Genomic DNA, 26,304 nt, shown 5'->3' with positions numbered 1-26,304 from the left:
CCAAAAAGAGAGGAGAAAATAGGGCAGTAAAACAACCAATCAATCAATCAATCAAGAAATAACAGTCAAGGGACTTCCCTGGTGGCACAGTGGATAAGACTCCACACTCCCAGTGCAGGGGGCCCAGGTTCGATCCCTGGTAAGGGAACTAGATCCCACATGCGTGCCGCAACTAACAGTTCGCACACTACAACTAAGGAGCCTGCCTTCCACAACTAAGACCCAGTGCAACCAAATTAATTAATTAATTAATTAATTAATTAAAAAAGAAAAAACGGTCAAGAATTTCCCAAATTAGATGCAAGACATAAATTTACAGATTCTAGAAGGCGGTAAACCCCAAGGAGAATGAATACAAAGAAAATCATATCTAAATCAACTTACCATATGACCCAGCTATCCCATTCCTGGTTATCTACCCTTGAGAAATGAAATGTTCACACAAAAATCTGGACTTACATATTTAATAGCAGCTCTATTCATAATTGTCTAAAACTGGAAACAACCCAAATGTCCTTCAACAGATAAAGAAATACACAAACAGTGGTACATCCACACAAAATATACTATTAGATAATAGAAAGAAATGAACAATGCAACAACTTGAATGGATCTCAAAGCCATCATGCTGAGTAAAAAAAAAGCCAACTGCAAAAAGCTATATAATGTATGACTGCATTTATAAACATTCTTATAAGAGCACATCAGTGGTTTCCAGGGGCTATGTGCACGAGGAAAGAGAACCTTAGAGTTACTCTGCATAGGGATAGGACAAGGGAGTCTTGGGGGGTGAGGGAACTATTCTGTATCCTGATTATGGTGAATCCTTTGGGATGGTTAAAACAGCCAAAAAACTGGAAGTAGCCCAGGTGACCAAGAGAAATGACTAAACAAACTATGATATATTTATACAATGAAGTATTATTCAGCAATAAAAGGGAAGAGCTGTTACATCCAACGTGGATGAAAATTCAAAAATATATGCAGAGTCAAAGATGCCTGACACAAAACAGTCCATAATGTATGGCTCCATTTATCTGGAATTCTAAAACAGGTAAAGTTGGGGAAAAAATGTAAAAAGTGGTGGCAGGGACTGAGGGAAATTTCTGAGGTTATATCTTAACAGAGGTTTGGGTTTCAAACTTACATGCATTTGTCAAAACTCATCAAATGGTACACTCAGAATCTGTACATTTCACTATAGTTTACTTACAGATTTTTTATTTAAAAAAATTTTGAACTAGTGTTAATCATGTGCACACTAAAGTGAAATGTGCTGATACTGCAACATATTCTGAAATGTATCAAAAAACTAAGAAAGGGCTTCTCTGGTGGCGCAGTGGTTAAGAATCCCCCTGCCAATGCAGGGGACATGGGTTCCAGCCCTAGTCTGGGATCCCACATGCCGCGGAGCCACTAAGCCCGTGCACCACAACTACTGAGCCTGCGCTCTAGAGCCTGCAAGCCACAACTACTGAAGGCCGCGCGCCAAGAGCCTGTGCTCCACAAGAGAAGCCACCGCAATGAGAAGCCCGCGCACCACAACGAAGAGTAGTCCCCGCTCGCTGCAACTAGAGAAAGCCCGCGCACAGCAACGAAGACCCAACGCAGCCAAAAATAAATAAATAAAAAAATTTATTTTTTAAAAAAAACTAAGAAAAATTGAGGAGTGGGTAAAAGGACAGATGGCTAAAGATGTGACAGATCAATATAACAAAATGTTAATTGTAGAATCTAGTATTAGATATTCAAGGGTGTTCACGATATGGTTTTCTCAGATTTTCTGTGTTTGAAAATTTTGGTCGTAAAAATGAGGGGGAAAAAAGCCACAGATATATGGAAAATAGTCTTCCTCCTCTGGAAGCTGTCAGATCTGGAAGTGATGACTGAGCCTGCAGAAGGCTTTTTGCTGCTATAAAGAAAGCTTAGCTTAATAACTAAGTTATTATGCTCAAGATGGCAGTATAGAAACTACAATATGGTAACAGTGAGCTACTGCTGAGTGAAGCAATCCTGGAATCGTTTTCTGTTTTTTTTTCTCTTTGGCCACACCTTGCAGCATGTGGCCTCTTAGTTTCCCAACCAGGGATAGAACCCAGGCCCCCTGCAGTGGAAGCGCGGAGTTTTAACCACTGGACCGCCAGGGAAGTCCCCTGGAATCGTTCTGCCATGGGATTTCATGTTTTGTAAATTAATAAATATTCCTCATGATTTATGGTAGCTGATTTCATATTTTCTGTTACTTGCAGAGAACCAAAAGGAAAAGTAACTGATATTAACAGTACACGTCAAAGGTCTCATTGAAGCATTCTGCCCTATTTTAAAATGTCTGTTTTCATATATCATAAACACCTGAAAGTAGAAACCATTGTGCTACTTTCCTAATTTCAGCAATATTTACTATATTAAATGCAGGTTGAGTCTTCAAGGAATTTTGTTTATTTATTTATTTTATAGTGTTTACTTTTTTTTTTTACTTGTTGACAGTTTGCTTTATTTATTTATTTATGGCTGTGTTGGGTCTTCGTTTCTGTGCGAGGGCTTTCTCTCGTTGTGGCAAGCGGGGGCCACTCTTCATTGCGATGCGCGGGCCTCTCACTATCACGGCCTCTCTTGTTGCGGAGCACAGGCTCCAGACGCGCAGGCTCAGTATTTGTGGCTCACAGGCCCAGCCGCTCCGCAGCATGCGGGATCCTCCCAGACCAGGGCTCGAACCCGTGTCCCCTGCATCGGCAGGCAGACTCCCAACCACTGCGCCACCAGGGAAGCCCCTAAGGAATTTTGAAATTATTCATTATTAGTGCAAAAATGAAGAAATGGATGACTGACAGGATAGAAATTATAGCCATGGTTTAATGACAGTATTTTCAGATTTCTTCTTTCATTTTTTAACCCAGTTTAGAGGAAAGTTTAGAGGAATGCAGGTATGTGATAAATAAAAAATAGAGTATTAAGAACAATATGCTCTCCATATATTTTGTTCATAAACTACAATTACCTGGCCTTTGTGCTCTAACAAAAAAGTCAAGCAACTATGGAATGCTCTGATTGTTGAACTGAGAAAACGGTCTCAGGTTAAGAAAACCAGGAGTCGGCAGAACACATGATCCACTCTCCAACCTCCTGCCTCCCTTTCTCCCTCCACTAGACCTGAAGACTAGAGAACTACAGGTGGCTCTCAAGAAGTGGCAGCACTCAAGAGTGTCTCTGAGCTTCCTTCTCACTATTCAGAAGAGTAAGCAGGAATAAACAGCTATTACTCCATTAAGCGATAGGTTCTGCAAATCAGCCTGACTGCCCCTTTATGGAGATCAATCTTAGAAGAACAGAAATACCATAATCTCCATCTTACAAATGAACAAGTCCAGGATTTTCTGTCATTTGGTCACAATCCAGAGTCAGCAGCATCTTGCAGTTGCAATAATCCTAGCAGGAAGAATGGACCAAATGTTTTGTAGTTTGTATCCTTTTTGCTTCTAAAGGGGCACAAAATTGTATGCATTTCAGACATACTAACACCCACACTTCTCACAACTAATGCCATTATTCTATGTATTATGCATGAAATGCACATTAATTACATGTGCACATTAGGAATTTCATGGTTATACCTTAAAAAAAATAATTCTTCAAAAACCCTACATAATTTCATGCTGTGGAGCAACTAAGCCCTGCACCACAACTACTGAGCCTGCGCTCTAGAGCCCATGAGCCACAACTGCTGAGTCCACATGCCACAACTACTGAAGCCTGGGCGCGTAGAGCCCATGCTCCGCAACAAGAGAAGCCACTGCAATGAGAAGCGCGTGCACCACAACAAAGCGTAGCCCCCGCTCGCTGCAACTGGAGAAAGCCCGCACGCAGCAACGAAGACCCAACACAGCCAAAAATAAATAAATAAATAAATAGATAAATTTTTTTAAAAATGTAACTCACAACTTTAAAAATAAATAAATAAATAAAAAGAAAAGGAAAACACGAGTCATTTTCAAACACTAAATGTTAACCGGGCTTCCCTGGTGGCGCAGTGGTTGAGAGTCTGCCTGCTGATGCAGGGGACACAGGTTCGTGCCCCGGTCCGGGAAGGTCCCACATGCCACAGAACGGCTGGGCCCGTAAGCCATGGCCTCTGAGCCTGCGCATCCAGAGCCTGTGCTCCGCAACGGGAGGCCACAACAGTGAGAGGCCCGCGTACCACAAAAAAAAAAAAAAAAAAGTTAACCAAATACATATCCTCAAAGCCCTTTTTTTTTTTTCTCCTCAAAGCCCTTTTAATTGCATTCCACATGAAGCCTTGTGTGGTAGATTGTATTTTCCAAAGACGGCAGCGAAAGCACGTCCTATCCCACATGCTCTTCTGCATATCGAATGACATTTTCCCATAAGGCGGTGGAGTCTATGCCTCCATTCCCTTGAATGTCTAGTGACTATTTTGACCTATAGAATATGGTGGAAATAAAATTTCTACCACTTCCCAGTATCCTCCTTAACTGTCTTGGCAGCTTCTGGTTCTTGCCTTCTGGCCAAGCAGCCTCAGAGAGAGGCTCACAAGGGAAAGAGTCAGGACTCCTGGCCAACAGCCTGACTGAGCTCACAGTCAAGAGCCAGTACCAACTTGTCAGCTGCCTAAGTAAGGCAAATTGGAAATGGATTCCCAACCCCAACTGAGCCATCCGAGTAGACAGAGCATGAAAGAGAGACTAGTTATGTGTGCGAAGAATTACAGAAATTGCAGATTCATTAAAAAAGAAAAAAAAAAAGACTGTTGCCACTAAATTTGGGGGTGGTTTGTCACAAAGCCATATTGCCAGAACACTTGGTTAGTGAGTTTAATTCACTGTCTCTGTTCCATATGTTTAGTGTTCTAAGTCCCACATACACATAACAATGGCGATATTACACAGAAATTAATTAAAGCTCTAATGTGAATCATAATAAAAACCTCTAGGTAGCATGGTACGATGGAAATAGAACATAAATCAAACATTTTAAGTTCATAGAAACCAAGCCTATCGATCTGCGCCTGCGTGACCAGCTGAGTTGGCCTCTGGAGACTGCAGATAAGCCGACCTTGCCTAGACGACCGAGTGAGAGGTACCCCGGTGATGAGTGATTTCCTGCTGCCTCCTCACACAGTACCTGGGAGTCTCATGACAGCAGTGATTGGTGAGGGACTTGACCAAGGGAGCCCCCCTCATCTCCCTCCAGAAGCGGTTAAGCTCATGGAGTGTGGACCCACCCAGGGTGGGTTCCAGTTCTGGCTCCACCATTTCTGTGTCACCCTGGCAAAGTTTCTTAACCTCACTATGCCTCGGTTCCATCTTAAGATAAAAATATCTTAAAAGACAATAATGGTACTTATAGCGTAGGGTTGCTTTGGGGATTAAATGAGTTATACTAAAGCACTGAGGCATTTCCTGGCACGTGGAAAGCGCTCTAAGGCAATTGCAGTGCTTTGATGTCTCCGTCTGTTTTTAGTTTGCGGATTCGGGAAAGTCATCAGAGACCATGCCCCTCCTCTGTTTCAGAAACTCCAAAGGCTCCCTTTGATTACAGCAGGGGCTCCGAAGAAGTGATGGTGCAGGGTGAGGGGGCCTGGGGAGAGAGGTAACTAGGGTGTGTGTGATATGATACGTTGGGGGAGTGGAAAGAAAATACTAGAATATTTCTAATTTTTGTGTTTTTTAATTTCTTGCTTGTGTGTTAATGTTTATAAAGAGCATAATATTACATTAGTTGTACATATAAATAACTTGTAAATAAATATTGGGGGTTTGGGCTGAAAAAAAAAATTTTAAGTTCAATTCCTCCTTAGCTGATTAATGGTTATGGAATTTGATCAAACCAATGTTGTTGTCTTATTTTCTTTATCGCTAAGATGGAATAAAATAATGCTTACCCCCCACAGAACTGTTGTGAATGAAAAATGACATGGATGACATAAAATTTACTACTAAATTAGAGACAAAGGAAATACACAGCACAGTGCTTGGCTAAGTTAAGTACTTAACAGAGACTTCATTAAACGTTACCTCCATGAAGAGACATGCAAGGGTAAGAAGCTCTCATTAAATCTTTCAGAAGACCATCAGCATGTTCCTGCTTATCCACAAATATAATGACAGATCCTGATTCTTGATAATGGCCTAGAAGCTCAAGTAGCTTCAAGAATTTCTTTTCTTCTTCAATCACAATCTGAAAACAACACATTGTACCAAGTTAATGGAGTAAAAATCCAAATACACTGCATGAACAAAAACATTCATTTTATTTGTGGCAAATAAATAAACAACAAGCATCTTCCTATAACTTTACGAAGGGGTAGGAAAATGTTGATTTTAATTGATAAACCACTGAGACCAAAAAAAAAATTGTAACTTTCAGAGACTAAGAGGCTTACAAATGTGGACAGATGATCATCTGTTCTCTGACTCTTAACTTCACATCCTATTAACCAAAGAATAACATAGGTATGTGACATTTTATCACCAGCCCACCACTTCTGGTGAAAAAAACTAAAAGAGCATTTAAACAGACAATTCCATGGAAGAGCAAATTCAAATATATTTGGTAGGGCTTTCCTGGTGGCACAGTGGTTAAGATTCTGCCTGCCAATGCAGCAGACACGGGTTCGAGCCCTGGTCCAGGAAGATCCCACATGCTATGGAGCAACTAAGCCTGTGTACCACAACTACTGAGCCTGCGCTCTAGAGCACGTGAGCCACAACTACTGAAGCCCGTGCGTCTAGAGCCCGTGCTCCACGAGAAACCACAATGAGAAACCCACGCACCGCAATGAAGAGCAGACCCCACTCACCACAACTAGAGAAAGCCTGCATGCAGCAATGAAGACCCAATGCAGAAATAAATGAATAAATAAATAAAAATTTTAAAAAACATATATATATTTGGTAAAATGTTAAAGGCTTCAGTTGATGTGTACTATTTAATTTTAGAAATTATCTGCCTACATCACAACGATCCCAAAAGGATGACACAGTGCCTAAACACACAGGGAAGTGGGGGTTTCCTAAGGACTGTACGTACCACTTGTTGCTCCACATCTGAGCAAACCACACTTCTGCCTCCAACCTGTACTTCAATGGGTTTACTCAGGATTCTGCGAGCCAAGGCCTCCATAGCTCTGGGGAAAGTAGCTGAAAACATAACTGTCTGTCGGTCAGGACGAACATTATCCACAATGCGCATGACCTGAGAAAACATTACAAATAAGCATGGTGAGTGTAGTCTCCAAAAATTGTAGGACAGTAAAACCAAGTAGAAGGAACTTTTGAGAACATCTATTCAGTGACTTTTAAATGTGTTACCTTAGAATATTATAATTGATTTTACCCTAAAATTTGCTCCTCTCATAGTTTCTCCCTCTCAAGAAATGGCAACTCTAGTCATTTTGGTTTATGCCAAAAATCTGGGAGCCATCCGTAACTACTCTCTCTCTTACTCATCGCACACCCAATCCATCAACAAATTCAGTAGTCTTGATCTTCAAACTAAACCTACAATGCAACTATTCCTCACTGCTATTTCTGTTTTCCTTCATTTATTCAACACATCTTTACTGAGCAACCATTATGTGCCAGGCATTGTTCTAAGTGCTTGGAATACGCAATAAAAATAGAGAAAAACTTGTCTTAACAGAGCTTATATTCTAATGAGGATGGATAAACAAATATATTATGTTACAAATGGTGATAAAAGCTACAGGAAAAAAAAGAACAATGATGGTGGACATACTGTTGAGGGAGTGGGATACAGGTACCAATTAACTACCTCAGTGTCTAAAGAGCCCTGGAGGAATCAGGGAGTTCTAGGATTCTTATGGCATAAACAAGAAAAAAAAGACATAATGAATACAATTATTAATGATGGTTTCAAGAGAGACAGGGGTGAGTGGCTGGAAACTGGAAAGGGTAAAGGTCTTGCCAGGAATACACAGGACCACATTTTTACTCCAATCAAAGATGATGTGGTATCTGTGAGAGGGGCTGCCCTACCCAAGGCATGTGGAAATCCTGGGCTCCTGGTCCAAACCTCAACCATCTCTCATCTGGATCATTTCAATTGTCTCCTACCAGGTTTTCCTGCCTTTACTCCTGTCCAATCTGAAATCTATTCTCCACCCAGCAGCCAAAATGATGGCTTTAAAACTTATGCCAGTATTTTCAGTTAAAAATGTTTCAGTGTTGACCGCACATACTTACTTCTCTTCCCTTGAAAAACCCTGTAAAATGTAACAATACAGGGATTGTTTTAAAAAATTACACAAACCGAAAAAGACAAAGAAAATAAGACAGGACACGATAGCAACAACATTTTGATTAAGTGGTACCTGACTTAGCAGACCCAAGAAAACTAAATCCTAAAATGGGGATGAACTAGACTTTCAAGAAGTGGCTTCTCTTACACCCTATCCTGTTTCTCTTCTTCAGAAGGATTGCTCTTTACCACTTGATCTTTACATAAATTTCAGAGTTAAGTTCTCTTTAATGTTTTCCAGTAAAGTTTCACAGTTTTCTCCAGATACATATTACACATCTTTGTCAAGCTTATTTTTTCAAGCTTTTGTAACTTATATGATTTCTAAAGTACATTTTCTAACTTACTGGGAAAAGAACTGCAAATGACTTTTCTTTACTGACTTTGTGTCCAGAAATTTTACTATTCTCTTTATCAATTCTAATAATTTATCTGTATATTATTTTGAGTCTTCTACAAAGATAGTCACATCATCTGCAGATAACACTTGTTTCTTCCTTTCTAAATATTATTTATACCTTTTTCTTGCTTACTGTGCTAGGACCTCCAGCAAAGTGTTGAGTGAGTGTTCACTACTTAATTTTCTTTCTTATGTTAAAAGCTTCAAAGCTGCACCATTAGGTGTAAGGTTTGCTACAGGCTTATTCTGGTAGCTCCCTACTAGTCCTAGTGTGCTGAATTTTTAAACCATCAGTGAAATTTTATCAAATGCTTTTCTACATTATTTGAGATAATAGTATGGTTTTTCCCTCTATTCTGGTAACAGGGTGGATTACATTACTTGATTTTTCTAATGTTAAACCAGCCTTGCATCCAAAGGATACTAACTTCGATATGATTAATTATCTATTTTAAACATTGCTATATTTGGTTCCTTAATATATTTTTTAGGGGTTTTGCATCATTGTACATAAAACCATAACATAACGTTTGATTTCTGTATCAATATTATATTGGCCTATAAAATAGAATAGCTACTATGGAAAAGTCTGACAGTTTCTTAGAAAGTTAAACATAAATTACCATACAATCAGGAATTCTACTCCTAGGTAATCTATTCAAAATATATGAAGAAGTATGTCCATACAAAGACTTGTATACAAATGTTCCTAGCAGCATTATTCCTAATCATGGAAATAATCCAAATGTTCATCAGCTGGCTAATGGAGAAACGAAATATGACATATATTCATATGACGGAATATTAATTACTCAGCAATTAAAGGAATGAAGTATTGACAAATGCTAGGACACAAATGAAGCTCAAACACATTATGATAAGTGAAATAAATATAAGCTAGATGTATACTGTATGATTCTCCACCCCCTCCACCCCCCACAGCACGGCTTGCGGGATCTTAGTTCCCTGACCAGGGACTGAACCCGGACAACAGCAGTGAAAGCACTGAGTCCTAACCACTGGACCACTAGGGAACTCCCTGTATGATTCCATTTATATGAAATGTCCAGAAAAGGCAAATCTCTTAAAACAGAAAGCAAATTAGTGGCTGCCTCGGGCTGAGGTGGAAATAGGAAATGAATGCAGACAGGCACAGGACATTTTTCTGGTGAAAGAAATCTTCTAAAACTGAATTGTGGTGATGGCTGAACAAATCTGTATGTGTACTAAAACCCATTTTATTACACACTTTAATATAGTGAGTTCTATGGTATATAATTGGACCTTAACAGAGCTCTTTTAAAAGTAAAAGATTATAATGACCTTATAAATTGATGAGTATTCCCTCTTTTTTATACTTTGAAATAAAGTATGATTAGGAACATAATTATTTACTCCTTGAATGTCTGGTACAACTTGCTAGTAAAAAATTGTCAGGAACTGGTGTTTTCCTTGTAGGAAAACTAAAAGTTGATTTCTTTAACAAATGTAAGACTATTTTAGTGTTCTTGAATCTGTTTAACCTAAAGCTTTCAAATGTACTGGCAAACACAGAAAAAAAAAAGAAAAAAGCAAGAAGGGAGAAAGAGACTATGCAAGGAGATGAAAATTTCAAAAAACTATCAATATCCAGGGAAACTTAAGAAATTTCTGTGTCTATGAGACAAGAACAGGATGCCATTTAAAATAAAAATTCAGAGAAAAGAAAAGAACATTTAGAAATTAAAATTATGAAAGCAGAATTTAAAAATTCAACAGAAAGGTTGAAAGCTTCGAGTTTAGGAAATCTCCTAGTATGGCAAAATGACAGAGATGCAAAATACTTAAGAAAAATTAAGAAAATTGAAGGATGAGTCCAAAAGGTCCAACATTCAAATAATAAGAGTTCCAGAAAACAGAAGGAAATTATCAAAAAGTAATTCAAGAAAATTTCTCAAAACGGAAGGATTTGAGTTTCTAGACGGAAAGAACCCACCAAGTAGTCAGGACACTAGTTGAAGAAAACAAGCCTAAATGACACAGAACATTAGGATAAAGATCCAAAAAGTTTCAAGACAAAAAGTACAAATTAAATACAAAAGGTTAATAACTGAGTAACATTGAATTTCTCAAGAAAACCAATGGAGGGACTTCCTGGTGGTCCAGTGGCTGAGACTCCACACTCCCAATGCAGCGGGCCCAGGTTCAATCCCTGGTCAGGAAACTAGATCCCACATGCCACAACTAAAGATCCCGTATGCCAAAACTAAAACGCAGCACAGCCAAATAAATAAATAAATAAATAAATATTTTTTAAAAAAGAAAAGAAAGAAAAAGAAGAAAGAAAACCAATGGAGACAAAAAGAAATTCTGAGGGAAAATAATCCTCACCTCATATCTGGCTAAATGTCAAATAAATGTGAGGGTAGACCAAAGACTTTCCAGAAATGCAAAGACTCAAAGAATGTACCTCCAAGCACTTTCTACTGAAAAAGCAGTCCATAAACAAAGGAATATACCAAGAAAAAGCCATGAGATCAATTTCTGGTTGAAAATGAAAGACTAAATACATGCATCTATTTTTACACCCTCCAGAATGACAAAACATTATAGAAAGGAGACTTCTAAAAATTCACAATGATATGACTCAAAACAAAAGCAACTAATTAGGACAGTTTTGGTGAGAGGGCATGAAAATGTTCTGATATTGGATAGTGGTGATGGTTGTAAAGTTCCAGGAATACGATAAATAAAAACCACTAAACTGACTGGGAAAGGGCACCTAGCTCCGTATTCCACCTGACTTCCTCAACTCCCTCTACTCTCTTTCTACAAATGGACCTGCTGTCTCTACTAGAACACATAGATAAAAAGCATATTCAATATCTCCCTCCTACAAAGTAACCTGTTTAATCTCCCCAAAATGCTTATCCAGTCCTTTTTCACATTACGCTCAGATCAAGCTCCCTATATCTTCCCCACTATCCCAGTCCTACTGATTGGGACCCAAAGGATAAATTTAATGCTTCTTTCATGTGATAGACTTTTTTCAAAGAATTAAAGGATGCTACCAAGTCCCCTACTTCAAGCTAAATATTCCTCATTCCTTTAACTGTTTCTCACATGGCTCAAGTATTACCATAGTCCTGTTTATTCTTATATGCTCCTCTGTATCTCATTTAGAATGTGGTCCCTAAATCTAAACACAGTACATGCACTATCATATGACAGGTAATACATTTTTGGAGAATACATGAATAAACGGAAAAGAATGAACACTTTAACCATATCCCTTTCCAATATTCCATTTCTATTACTGCAGTTTGTGATTTAAAAGCATTTTTTTTGGCATCCATAGCACATTGACTACTCTACTCATACAGCTCCTCTTGCTAAGAAAAATTTCTACCACCTTTTTAAAAGATTAATTAATTAATTAATTATTGACTGGTTGATTGATTGATTGATTGCTGAGCCGGGTCTTAGTTGTGGCATGCCGGTTCTTAGTTGCAGCATGCATGCGGGATCTAGTTCCCCAACCAGGGATCGAACCTGGGCACCATGCATTGGAAGCATGGAGTCTTACCCACTGGACCTCCAAGGAAGTCCCTCTACCACCTTTTAACATGTTTTTCTTTAGGCTTTTTTTTTTTTTTTTCTGTAGCCTTTAGGCTTTTATCACTAAAATTTTGTATTGAAGGAAACTGCACATATGAAGAATATAAAATCTAAGCTAGACAAATGCTTTGGGCCTTAGTTTATACATCTGGAGAATGAAAACAACCTGTGCTATCTAGATCATAAGGTAGTGAAAAGCATGAATTAAAGCAATTTATTTGGAAGTACAATGAAAAGTATAAAATATGAAAGCTTAAGTTTCTATTAGGACTCCACTTCTAATTTTACCAATGATGGTTGTAGATGGCTTAGGAAAGCCTACACAAATACCTCCTGAACAAGTTTAATGAAGAATCCAAAACATAAATATCTACTTCAATTCCCTATGTCCTCAATCCACTGTATCACCACACAGCAGAAATGTGTGTGAGAATTTCAGAAACCATACAAATATTTCATGCTCATGGCAGTTACAAGGTTTACTTTATAGTTCAAAACACTAAGAAATTTAATAAATACCTGTGGTTCAAAACCCATGTCAAACATTCTGTCTGCTTCATCTAAAACAACATAAGTCACTCTTCGAAGATTTGTAACCCGACCTAACATGAGGAAAAAAAATAAAGACAAAAAGAAAACTAAAAATCAGTCACAATTCATTTTATGACTACCAAAATCTTTAAAAAACTGTAAAGGGAACTAAAATGCCTGACTTAACCAGAGGGGTGAGTTAGGTATCTTTAAACAGTGAAAAGAAATTTTGGTTTACAATATCTTAATCTACTGGCAAATACTTTCTGACAGTGGGTATATGAGGCCCTTTATTTTGTCAAACTCGTCTCTTGCATACCATCATAGGGCCTGAAGAACCTGTAAAATTCAGAAAACAGCCCTCTCCAAAACACATCATAAAACTAAGACTGAGATGGAGCATCGAGCCACATCAGCCATTATCTGACAGCATCACCTAGGAAAAAACATATTAGAGATTACAGCGTATGTGTGGAAAGCAAGTTCCAGTGCTAACTACTTCAGACGCAGAAAATCTCCTTACAATACTTTATGTAGTACATAACCTACTTATATACAGTTAGAAGCTTCTAACGGGCATGTCAAAACATAAATAAGAAGCTATTCAATATCACTAGGTAACTAACATATTACACAAAAATTTTAAAAATCAGTGTATTACATAGATACATTTTTCTATACAAAGATACAAATCCTATTTTACACAGTGCTCCCACTGGTTTAAGTAAATGCAACTGGCTTCTTAGCCAGAAAAAACTAAACACATAGACAGGAAACCCTTTCTAAAGGATTAACACAAGCATTTCTATCAATTGTTGATTCAATCACCTGGCAAAAACATGTATAAAACAGTTATTAAATATAAACCAAAAGGACAGATAAAGGGAAAAGATAAAATTAATCAAGATGAATTTCAGGAGGAGACAATCAATGCAGCATTGAGAAAAAACAAGGAATTATTTCATTAGCATTCAACCCAAAACTTTTCATATGCTATACAAGCACAATGACTTATCAATACCAATGTCACTTTACCAACTTCATGTAGAATTAGAATTAAGTGTACAGAGAAATCCAAGCAAAATGCTATTAGAAACATGCATTACTCAAAGTTTTAAATACTCTATGATATATATATACTGAATACTACAATGGAAACCTTTGAAAGCATTTTCTTCAAAAAACAGAAATGTGCCAAAATAAATGCTTTCTAATATTTAAGTATTCCATACTAACATGTGCAGCCCCAATTAGTTTTGCAAGATTGGGAACAGCATTAAATTACCTACCTTTGATGGTTTAAGTCTCGGAAGCCCAGTTCTATAAATCTTGAAGGGCCTTTCTCCACAGAAGTTAAATAATGTCAACAGTTTAGTAACAGTTTTGATAGGGAATAATTTAACAAAGCACAATATTTGAGCTAAAAACATGCAAATTTACAAAAGATAAATTTTCTTGAAGCTGCAAGATCTTAACTTATCTAGTATTGTAAGAAAGTACTAGCTCCTATGGAGAAAAAGTCTAAATTGTACAATAAAAAAAAAATAGTCCCCCACCCTTTTAAAAGCAAAGCTAGGCCAAAATTGAATTTAAAATCCATGTTAAGTGCTTAAAAAAAAAAAATCAGATGGAGTAGTTGTGAAAAAAAATTTTTTTAATTAAATTGCAAAAATATTATGAATACTTGCAACAAAAGCTTGTTACAATACAAATTTCAAGATATTACAGCTTCAAGAAGAAATGTAGAAACCCTTTGGTGGTTTCTTGTTTCTTGTATCTGCTTTAACAAAAATGTACAGAATTCAAAAAGGAGAAAAGAGAACAAAAAAACAAACAACAACAACAACAAAAACCCCAACACCCCTGACTTACCACTGTTAGCTGCTAACATGTCAATCATTCGACCAGGTGTGCAAACAATAATTTCAGCACCTCTTTTCAGCTCAGCAATCTAATAAGAAAAGATGCAATTTTACAGTGTATTTATCACTAATGCTTCTTTACAGACTTGAAAATACTGACTGAGGTCCTTGCAGAGCTCCATAAGGTAAGACAGCCAGGTCTGATTAGAAGACACCAAAGCCTCCTGCTTAATTCTTTGGAATGCTGGAGCACTACTAAAGGAATAGGAAGCAGCAGACAGACCACATGATGCTGTAACTTTGAAATCAATGAAAACCAGAGGTTTTTACCAATTTTAATTTGACACAACTCCTCAAAACCAAGAAAGGAATATGAGAGAGCAGTAAATAAAGAAATTTGATAGATCAATGTTTTTCAAATTGAGATTTGTTTCCATTAGTGAATCACAAAATCAGTAAGTCACAACCTGCGTTTTAAAAATGAAATAGAATGGAAAACACTAGACTTTGTTAGACATCATAAAACTTTGACTTCTCTATAAATATGCATGCATGTACCAGCTTATTTTGTAACTGTATTTACTACAGGCTATGGCCAAAAAAACTGACACAGATAAACTCAGAAAACTAAGTTCAAGTGTTTAAAATAGCATTGGGATAACAAAAGCAAATATTCCCAAGATGTGTCTAAAATCTGAGAAGACAAGTCCTCAGAAAGGGTTTGGGAGTTAAATATGTTCAGAAAACGCCACTTAATTTATCCCGTTTTTTTCTAGCATCACAATATACATTAGCTTATTAACAACAAGAAGTCTTGCAGGAAAGAAAATTTTAACTTTGCATAGTCCAACATTTCCAAAACTTATTTGACCACAGAACCCAGTATTTTTCCTTTTCCTAGTTAAAGCAAAATATCTGATGACTAGCATTCTTTAGAAGACACATGGAGAAATGCCAATCTAAAGAGAGTGAATGAAGGTATGTTTAAATAATTCTCACTAAAATCATTTAAGAATGCAGATGTAACTCTGATATTAATACATCCCACTCAAAACCACCTTTTAAAGATGTCATTTAGATTAGAGAAAATAAATGTTGGTCCAGGAATCATAAGACCTAGATTCTAGGACAAAGTCTTACTTAAGCTAAAGACTTTGGTCAACTTAACCTTTCTGAACATCTGTAAAATGGAAAAAATAATCTGCTTCCTTGAGCGGGGAAAGACAAGCACGGGAAAGCTAAGATATGAAAATGACTCAAAAATTCTAAAATATAACTTTAACATAATTCATTCTTACTATTATTTTCACACCTCATTTTAAAGATTTTAGAAGCAATCAATACAGAAAACACTAAAGCAAAAAATCACTTTTACATTATTAAGTCATTCAATTTTTAAAAGATTGCAAAAACTGAATGTTCCTTTTATAACTACCTGCTCACTGATTCCTGTCCCTCCATAAACACAGACCACTCTAAGGCCCAAGGTCTTCGAAAACTTCTTACATTCTTTAGTAATTTGTAAAGCCAGTTCTCGAGTTGGAGTCATGATGACAGCTGAAAAGATAAATATGTCAAAAGCCTAACCACCAAAATTCTTGAGAGGCTAAGCTTTATAGTGTTAAATTTAACCTCTGCAATCAAGTTCAGATCTTAGTCTAATTTTTGTTTTAACTTGTTTTATGCACCTTTGAAAATCCTATTTCAAAAGTTTTGTAATAGCAGAGATTGTGGTGAAGGATAATTTTAAGAACATGCTATAGGAAGATAAATGAGAGTTAAATACCTTACTCAACCATCAGGAAAATACTTGGTTGAAAAGAATGCAAATCATTCTCAACTGCAAATCACAGAGCAAAGATAATCAAGTGACTCACTGTGCTGAAGAGCCATGCCGTGGCTTCCGGAAACAACCTTGGTCTGAGGGGCACAGACAGAGGAGAAATATACTGCGCCCTCTCTTGCCAAGAGAGGAGTTGAACAACTTTCCAAAACCCTACTCAAATTTGGAGAAGAGATCTCTGCCAAATGAATCAAGAAAACTGAATCTAAAGACCTAATCCTGAATGAAATGTGGGCACTACAGCCTTTTAAGGCCAAAAAAAAAAAGAAAAGAAAAATACACTTCCCTATAATCTTCTATGTTGAGTTTATAGATCCACTGATAAGCGCTAAGAACAAACCTCAACATAAATAAACAGATAGATGCACGAGGAGTCTACCTGCCGAGTCAGAGTTTAAAAACTGAGCTGTGCCAGGAGAGGCTGTTTTTGTACTTCTGAGATGTCACTCCAGAGCTCTGAAGATTCTCACTCCACCTGCTGGTAAGGGGAAATCAGCCCCAAAGTGCCAAATTCATAAAGGAAATGTACATAAAGACATCTTTATTGTTATAATTAACATTACAAAGCATCAGGTCTTTCTGATTAACTGACAACAAAGCTGTTAACTGAAAAAATAGTTTAATGAAAGGAATTGTACCTATTGGCCCCTCTCCTTCTTCTAATGACCTCTGATCCATGATGTGTCTAAACATGGGCAACAGAAAGGCAATGGTCTTTCCACTTCCTGTCTTGGCAATACCAATCAAATCTCGTCCAGACATTATAGCAGGAATCGCCTGGGTTTGGATTGGTGTAGGCTTTTCATAACCATGCCTTAAAAAGCAAACCAAAGGAAGACAAGGTAAGAACTGTGATCTCTGGGTCCCTCAAACTGTAAAAGTTTTCCAAAATGTATATCCATAAAATGAAAAGGAATGAAGTCCTGAGACATTCTACATCATGGATGATGTAGAAATATTTGAAAATACTACACTAATTGAAAGAAGCCAGTCACAAAAGACTATATTAGTATGATCTTATTTATATGAAATGTCCAGAATAGAAAAATCTATAAAAATAGTAGATGAGAGGTTGCCTAATGTGGAGGAGAAAGGAGAAAACTGACTACTAATGGATCCAGGCCTCTTTCGGGGATAATGAAAATATTCTAAAATTAGATTATGGTAATGACTGCACAACTCCATAAATATACTAAAAATCATCAAATTGTAAACTTAAAGGGTAAATTTTATGGTATGTAAATTATATCTCAATAAAGCTGTTTAAGAAAAAATAATCAAGTTTTCCCATTAGATTAAAAATGTAAGCAAAGGAATTATTTGTGTAAAGGGCTATTTTTAGTAGCAAGATATTGAAAAATGTGCACAACCACTAAACACTTACTTTTTGAGAGAATTTAAGATCTTCATAGAAATCCCACACTGAACCCAAGATTTAATTGGCTTGGGGCAACCTTTTCCCTTGACAATAATGCCCTCCATTTCCAACCGAAATACATTCACCTCTACAAAACAAAATCCAGATTAAAAACTCTTAAATATTGTTCTATTAGTGTCTTCTACTTTTCAATGAGGCATGGTAAGATTAAGAATTTTCAATTCTTTTCTAGTGCTCCTGAAGATAATTCCATAGAAAAGCTATGTGACAAAGCACTGAACAGCTCAGAGAGACAACTGAAGTGATTACTGTTGCAACCAATTAGGAACAAAAGAAACACTCCAATTTCTACAATTTGGCTTTTATTTTGACTTAAATTGTACCAGCAATAAAAGAACAATGATTGACAAGTAATACAACCACTTGTTCTTTAAGCAAGGGTTGCCCAGATTATCCTTATTCTATCAATATCACAGATTCACATTGGTTCCTAACTCTCAAATATCAGAAAAGGTTAACAATATTTTATTTGCTAACTTCACATGAAGAGTATTTTCAATGCTAAAAATCTCAACTACATGAGCCAGACTAATTTTTGCTCATTTTTTTTAATGTTTCCAAAAACACACTAATTCCTCACTGCTCCAAATCTTTGCAGATGTTGTCCTACTCTCTAGAATGACTTCTCACCTTCTAGTTCTCTCTCATTTCTCCAGGTAAGCCAGGCAAATTCCTCCTACCCATGCATCAACTCACAGGCCTATCAACATTCCTCCCAGGCAAGGTGAAGTGTACTCCCTCTGTTCCCACAATAACCAATAAATGAATTAAAAAATTCTACCCTCTTGAGACATTTTTGCCAGTTCTGGAACTTCAACATAAAAGTTTTTTCTGAATTGTTCATATTCAATTTTTCCATGATCCACTGGTTCTAGAAGCTTTCTCTGCTTTGTCTGATAACCTGTAAGGGCAGTCTGAAGATCAACTTCTTCCTCCTCTGAAGAATACTATAATTAAAAAAGAAAAATTAAGAGCTAAATCCATTACTACTTTCTGCTATGGGAAGAAATATTCCTAGTTTTAAAGATCTTCCTCTCCTAGAAAATATTCTTTGGCTTTTACTTTATTTTCTGAATTTTCCAACTTAGTTTATTTTTTCTTTGCCCTTATAGAAAGCTATAATACCAATATAAAGCTAAAGTAAAAAAATAATTTTAACACGGCTTTAATAAAGTTTTCCTATAGTTTACTCTATATAAATCTTTACAATGAGTGCTAATGGGAAAAAAATTTAATTTATTCTGTCACTTCATTTCTTCTCTCCCTATTCTATGTCTGGGATGAGCTGAGGAGGGACAAGTGGGAATCAAATAGTGGGCATACACTTGTGCAGCAACACAGATGAACCTAGAGAATACCATACTATGTGAATTTAGTCAGACAGAGAAAGACAAATATTTTATGAGATCACTTATATGTGGAATCTTAAAAATAATACAAATGAATTTATTTGCAAAACAGAAACAGACTCACAGACACAGAAAACAAACTTAGGGCTATCAAAGGGGAAAGGGGAATAAATTAGGAGTATGCGATTAACAGACACAAACTGCTATACATAAAATAAACAACAAGGATTCACTGTATAGCACAGGGAACTATACGTAATATCATGTAATAACCTAAAATGGAAAAGAATCTAAAAAAAAAAATATATATATACACATGTGTGTATATATGTTTGTGTGTATGTGTATATATATGTATATACACCTATACATAGATATATCAGAATCACTTTGCTGTATACCTGAAACTCACACTGTATTATAAATCAACTATACTTCAATTAAAAAAAAAAATGGGCATACAGCAAGAGGTCAAAGATGTTAGAATGTCCTACCAATTTGAATATGCGGCTACAATACTGTTGAGAATAGCAAGAATTTCTCCTAAGAGTAACTGAAGAGCACACTTCCATCAATGCTTTCTTATAAATACTTCTAGGACAGTATCGCAAACAAAGTCAAAAATTAATGAAGGGGGCTTCCCTGGTGGTGCAGTGGTTGAGAGCCCATCTGCCAATGCAGGGGACACAGGTTTGAGCCGTGGTCCAGGAGGATCCCACATGCCGCGGAGCAACTAAGCCCATGTGCCACTACTGAGCCTGTGCTCCAGAGCCTGCGAGCCACAACTCCTGAGGCCTGGGCGCCTAGAGCCTGTGCTCTGCAGCAAGAGAAGCCACTGCGATGAGAGGCCCATGCACCACAGCGGGGAGTAGCCCCCACTCACCGCAACTGGAGAAGGCCCGCGCACAGCAACGAAGACCCAACGCAGCCATAAATAAATAAATAAAAATTAATGAAGAATTACCTCCATGGCATCCTGGTCATTCTCCATTAGCTCACCTTTCTTCTTATCAGAATCTACGACTGCTTTTTTGGTTGTGACAACAGTGACAACTTTTGTGACTGTTGGCCCAGACTTCTAAAAAAAGAATATAAAACATTGTAAAGTTGAAACACAAATTATACACCAAATGAAACACAATGATAACTGTCACAATTTATAATTTGAATTAACTTAGTTGTTAGTGACAACCTAATGAAAAAACAAAAAGTGGTCTGCTTTCTCCTGACTTGCTTGAATTTAAAAATGTAGGTACTTCCCTGGTGGTCCAGTGGTTAAGAATCTGCCTTCCAATGCAGGGGATGTGGGTTTGATCCCTGGTTGGGGAACTAAGATCCCACGTGCCGCAACTACTGAGCCCGCATGCCACAACTAGAGAGGCCCACACGCCGCAACTAGAGAAGCCTACATGCCGCAACAAAGATCCTGCGTGCCGCAACTAAGACCCGACGCAATCAAATAAATATTTTTTAAAACTTTTTTTAAAAATGTAATACAATTGCATTATATTTTGTAACACATTAATATATAGGTATGCAGTATATAATATATAATTTTATATAACATTATGTAATATAATTTATTTTAAAAATACTACTAAATGGTAATTTTCACTCATTCAACAAGCCAAATACTATTCTGGGACCTTAGGATAAATCAATAAACAAGACAGGTACGGTAAAGATCACTGCTCTTGGGAAGTTTTTAGAAGAAAAACAAACAATAAACACAACAAAAAATTAATTTATATAATTTTTCAAAAGGTAATAAATGCTATTAAGAAAAACTAGAGTAAAGAGGATCAGGAGTATAAAAGATGGGAGTGCTGGAGAAGGACCTATTCAGGGCTTATTGAAGAGTACCTACTGAAGAGGACCTACTGAGAAGGCAACAAGTAAGAAAAAATACTAAACAAAGATGATGGTAGTTAACAGTGACTTCTAAAAGAATATTTGCAGTTAAAACTCACTAGTATCTCTGCTATTTAGAAAAGTATTGACACTTCTGAGATGGGGAAGGAAACAAAATCATTAACTTTACAAAGCCATGCATGTCAGTAGTAGGTCAATGCACCAATGAATTCAAGTTACCCAATTAGGAATGTAAATCTTTAAAAATAGGAGAAAATTCCATACCTTTTCATTTCCCCCACCACCTTTCACACTTCTCATATTAAACTTTTTTACTTCCTCTTTCACTTCTTCCATGTAAGCATCTAATGGATCTAACTCTTCACCCTCCATTTCATTTCCTTCCTTTTCAGCCTCTGCAGGATCATCTTCATCATCTAAAATATCAGAATACACTTTCTTTGAATTTGTGTTTCAAAAGGAAATACTTCACAATGAGACCACACACCCCCCATTAAAGCCTTTTCTCTTACTATCCAAACACCTTCCTTACCAATTAACCCAGGCACAACGCAGTTCAAATACTCACACTGGCAAGGTTTTAAATCCAGCAGGTATTAGTTTTGAATAATACTAATAATAAAAGAAATAAATTATAAATTATTAAACTGAAAAGAGGAAGAAAGACTAATATGTCTAAAAAATGGATCTCCAGTATGGTTTTACAACTACGCTAGCAGAAGCAGAACTAAAAACTCTGTCTGCTAAAATGGTATGCTTATTTCTTGCAATTATCTTTCTTTAAATCACACAAAGAAAAAATAATAGCACATTCTTAATTAAAGACAATCTAATGTTCTTTACATAACTAAGATATCATCACTCCTTAAAGGTATAAACCATTTATCTATTTAGTTCAACTTTCACAGAAAATGAAAAATTCACAGGAATTTTCACAGAAAATGGAGCAAAATTCCCTTTTCCTATAATATCTCACACTCTTCCACTTTACTAAAATCTTAAACATCAATATCAGATGTGGAGGGGAAATGTTTCTCTTATAATTTATGAAAAAATCAGAGGGACTTGAAAACATGCCCTTAACTTACCCTCATTACTAACATTTGAAGTAAAAAATTAAAGAGCTATTTACTGACTATGCCCATAAGCACCTAACTCTCCACTCTAAGGTAAAATCAGTGATCCTTACCGAACACTACTATACAATTTTAAAATTTAATGTAAACATTAAAAGGGGCATTTAAAAATCTCAAAAAGAAACTAGTGATTCCACTTCTAGGTATACACCCAAAAGAACTGAAAGTTGGGACTCAATCAGATACTTGCACACCAGTTCTCATAGAAGCATTATTCACAATACCCAAAAGATGGAAACTTATATATGCAGCAACAGACTAATAGGTAAACAAAATGCAGTATATATGTACCATGTAATACTATACAGCCTTAAAAAAGGAAATTCTGATACATGCTACAACATGGATGAAACTTGAAGACACTCTGCTAAGTGAAATAAGCCAGACACAAAAAGACAAATATTGTATGATTCCACTTATATGAAGTACCTAAAATAGGCAATTCACAGAATCAGAAAGTGGATTAGAAGTTACCAGAAATGGGGGGGAGGGAGACAGGATGGAGAATTACTGTTGAATGAGGTACGGAGTTTTTGTTTAGTTCTGGAAACGGACAGTGGTGAAGGTTGCACAACACTGTGAATGTGCTTAATTGTCACTGAATTGTACACTTAAAAATGGTTAAAATAGTAAATATTATGTATATTTTTCCACGATAAAAATGGCCTATTACTCATAATTCTAGAATATTCAACATGAATTGTTATATAGTCTATTAGTCTAACAAATCAATATACCATCATCATCTTCTAAACTCCATTTTTTCCCTTGTTTCATCTCTTCAATTTCCTTTTTCAGTTCCCCTATGTTTTCCATGGCCTTTTTACGTTGTTCTTCCCGCCATTTCTCTACCCTTTCTTTTCGCTTTCTCATTTCTTCTTCTAGCTTATTCTGGTCAAAGTTCTTGGGGGAAAAAAAGAGAAATAGAGAGGGAAATAAGGATCAACAATTTTACTCCAAGTGACATTCCAGATAACTTCTCCAAAGTATAAAAAAAGGAAAAATAGATGTACACAAAACTCCTGAAAATAGATGTACACAAAACTCCTAAATTTAGACCAGATTTAGATCACACATCTTTTAAATATATTCAGGAATAAACTAGCAAAATGAAGTCACAATAAAAAGCATCTTCAACTAAGAAAGCAGACAGACTTCAAACACCATAAATTAATCTCATTTTAGTTACAAGCAATATGCACACATGAATTCAATTTCTCCCTCTAAGTGGAAACTAAATGAACTAGTAAGCAAAGTTTGCTAGTTATTAGTTATTCTCAACTTTAAATCCTCCAAACTCCTCCAAGATTGCCTCCATGAAAAGCAATTTTCTATTACAAATTACTGAGTAAATGAAAGCTATTTATCAACTTGATTAAGAAGTTTTGATCTTTTAGCCTTTAGGTCTAGGTTTCCTAGGAACAGCCATTCTAAAGCCTGTATCAAGATTATTAATAATAGTCTTGGGCTTCCCTGGTGGCGCAGTGGTTGAGAATCTGCCTGCTAATGCAGGGGACACGGGTTCGAGCCCTGGTCTGGGAGGATCCCACATGCCGCGGAGCAACTAGGCCCGTGAGCCACAACTACTGAGCCTGCGCGTCTGGAGCCTGTGCTCCTGCAACAAGAGAGGCCGCAATAGTGAGAGGCCTGCGCACCGCGATGAAGAGTGGCCCCCACTTGCCACAACTAGAGAAAGCCCTCGCACAGAAACGAAGACCCAACACAGCAAAAATAAATAAATAAATTAATAAACTCCTACCAACATCTTCTAAAAAAAAAAGATTATTAATAATAGTCTTAAAAGGAGAGAGCAAATCATTTGCACAGTCATAATCAGGGACTTAAAGATTAAGCATTATATAAATCAAAATTTTAGACACGCTACCTTACAGGTAGTTATGGAAATACACATGTATAAAAGTCAAAGAAAATATTAATAAATGATAATGATGATGGCATTTTGGGCACCTGGGATTACAGAGAATTATTTCTGACTTTCCAAGTATTTTATAATATGGTTATATTATGTTTGTATTTTTAAAATAAGTTTATTTCTTAAACAAACAAAAAGCTTTGCTCCTGAATTTATATCCTTTATAATAATTCCATACTCTCTGAAGATGAGCCCCAGAAAGCTTATGTGTTTTTCTCAAGATCACCCACTCATTCAAGACTAGTAGAAACTAGATCAGAAACCAGACTCCCAGACTTCTTGTGTTTTATCTTTTCTTAGATACACTGCTCAGGAAGCAGGTCCCTTAAAAAAAAAACACTAAACAAATAGAACTCAAAAAAAAAAGAAAAAAAAGTGAAGCCATAATATATTCTAAAACGGGCAAAAGATATGACTAGGCATTCTAAGAAAAGTGCAAATAGTAAATAAATTTAAAATACCTTATTTAATTATTAGTTTACATTATGTTCATAGCATTTAAAAATATTTACTTTTAAAGATATGCAACTCAAAGTAACAAGAAACCAATTACACTGGCAAAAATTAAATTTTGAAATACCCATGTTAGCAAGAATGTGAAGAAACAGACATTTTCATATGTCTAAAATCATAAAACTTATACAACTTTTTTGGAGAGCAATTTGATACTATTTATCAAAATGTTAAATGTATACAGCCAGCCCTCTGTGTCTGTGAGTCCACACCCTCAGAACTCAACAAACAGTGGATCAAAAGTATTCAGGAAAAAAAATTCCAGAAAGTTCCAAAAATCAAAACTTAAATTTGCCCCATGCTGGCAACTGTTCACATAGCATTTACATTATGTTTACAACTATTCACACAGCATTTATGTCATATTAGGTATCATAAGTAATCTAGAGATGACAATGTATGTGGGGGGGATATGTGTAAGTTATACTACATCATTTTATATAAGGGACTTGAACATCTGAAGATTTTGGTATCTGCAGGGGTCCTATAACCAATCCCCCTAGGATACTGAGGGAAAGCTATATATATATACCCATTGACAAAGTCATTTATTTTACTGATACCAATTTACCCTATACTATATTCACAAAACACATGTGTACAAGGATTAATATACCATTGTTTATAACTACAGACTGGAGACAGCCTAAATATCCATCTACCTTTTTTCAACAAAAGACTATGCAGGCATTACAAACAACAAGCTCTACCTCTGTACGCAGCTACAGAAAGATATCCAATATTTAACAAATGAAAACAGAAAGGCATTCTACTTCTTAAGTTAGATAGTTCGTATACTGCTATTTATTACTCTTTAAGACCTTATATATTGATAAAATAATTCATAATTTAAAAGTGACAAAAAGCAAGGCACAGAATAGTGCATATAGTATGATCACATTTTGCACATAAAATTAGATAATTTGTATAGATATGCAACTTTTTTCTGAAAAATTTTCTCATGGGACAACTATTATTTTACCTGTTTATTTTACAAACCTATTATCATCTACTTAAAAATAAAACACACAGCATTAAAAAACAAGAATTTGTCACTACAGAAACAAATTTGATATTATACGATTACTTATGTTAGTAAACATACACCGGCATCCTTTTCTTTTTCATCCTCTTTGTCATCTTTGTCTTTTTTCTTCTCTTTAGAACTTTCCCCACTATCTGTTTTCTCTTTGGACCTAGACCTACCAAAAAAGAGAGAGAAAGAGAGGGACATCATCTATTTGTTTTTGGAAACATTAATTTTAGAATACCTAGACTTGTATTTTACTTTTTATGTAAGAAATAAACTTCCAAGAGTCAACTGAATTTTTATATACCATTAATAAACACTTTGGAAATAAAATGAAGAATTAATCCCATGACACTAACTGCAAATGTTATTAGATACCTGGAAACTGACCAAAGGAAAACTGGACACAGCATATAAAAATAATTACAAAATTTAAATAACAAAGTTAAAACTTAACAAATGGAGAAATACACGAAGACATTAATAGTCTACAAGACAAATGATATATGTAATAATATTTAAA

The 26,304-nt window shown here is 36.1% G+C and overlaps 1 protein-coding gene across 2 annotated transcripts in view; it reads right to left on the bottom strand.

Annotated features, from left to right (window-relative positions):
• DDX46 (DEAD-box helicase 46) overlaps positions 1–26,304 on the bottom strand; it is a 54,466-nt gene that overhangs the window by 21,333 nt on the left and 6,829 nt on the right. For both annotated transcript variants that reach the window (XM_081233038.1, XM_081233039.1), the window contains exons 4-15: positions 25,857–25,953; positions 23,043–23,208; positions 21,434–21,585; positions 20,262–20,375; positions 18,730–18,895; positions 17,895–18,015; positions 17,149–17,324; positions 16,103–16,224; positions 14,678–14,756; positions 12,794–12,876; positions 7,048–7,212; positions 6,033–6,195 (exon numbers count right to left, since the gene is read on the bottom strand). In XM_081233038.1, the coding sequence (XP_081089164.1) occupies positions 6,033–6,195; positions 7,048–7,212; positions 12,794–12,876; positions 14,678–14,756; positions 16,103–16,224; positions 17,149–17,324; positions 17,895–18,015; positions 18,730–18,895; positions 20,262–20,375; positions 21,434–21,585; positions 23,043–23,208; positions 25,857–25,953 (1,604 nt within the window). The remainder of the gene's footprint in view (positions 1–6,032; positions 6,196–7,047; positions 7,213–12,793; positions 12,877–14,677; positions 14,757–16,102; positions 16,225–17,148; positions 17,325–17,894; positions 18,016–18,729; positions 18,896–20,261; positions 20,376–21,433; positions 21,586–23,042; positions 23,209–25,856; positions 25,954–26,304) is intronic.

The sequence above is a fragment of the Mesoplodon bidens genome (assembly GCF_964165515.1).
Source record: "Mesoplodon bidens genome assembly, chromosome: 4".
Lineage (NCBI taxonomy): Eukaryota > Metazoa > Chordata > Mammalia > Artiodactyla > Ziphiidae > Mesoplodon > Mesoplodon bidens.
The sequence above is the reverse complement of the archived record's forward strand: the minus strand, read 5'-3'. Positions and strand labels throughout refer to the sequence as shown.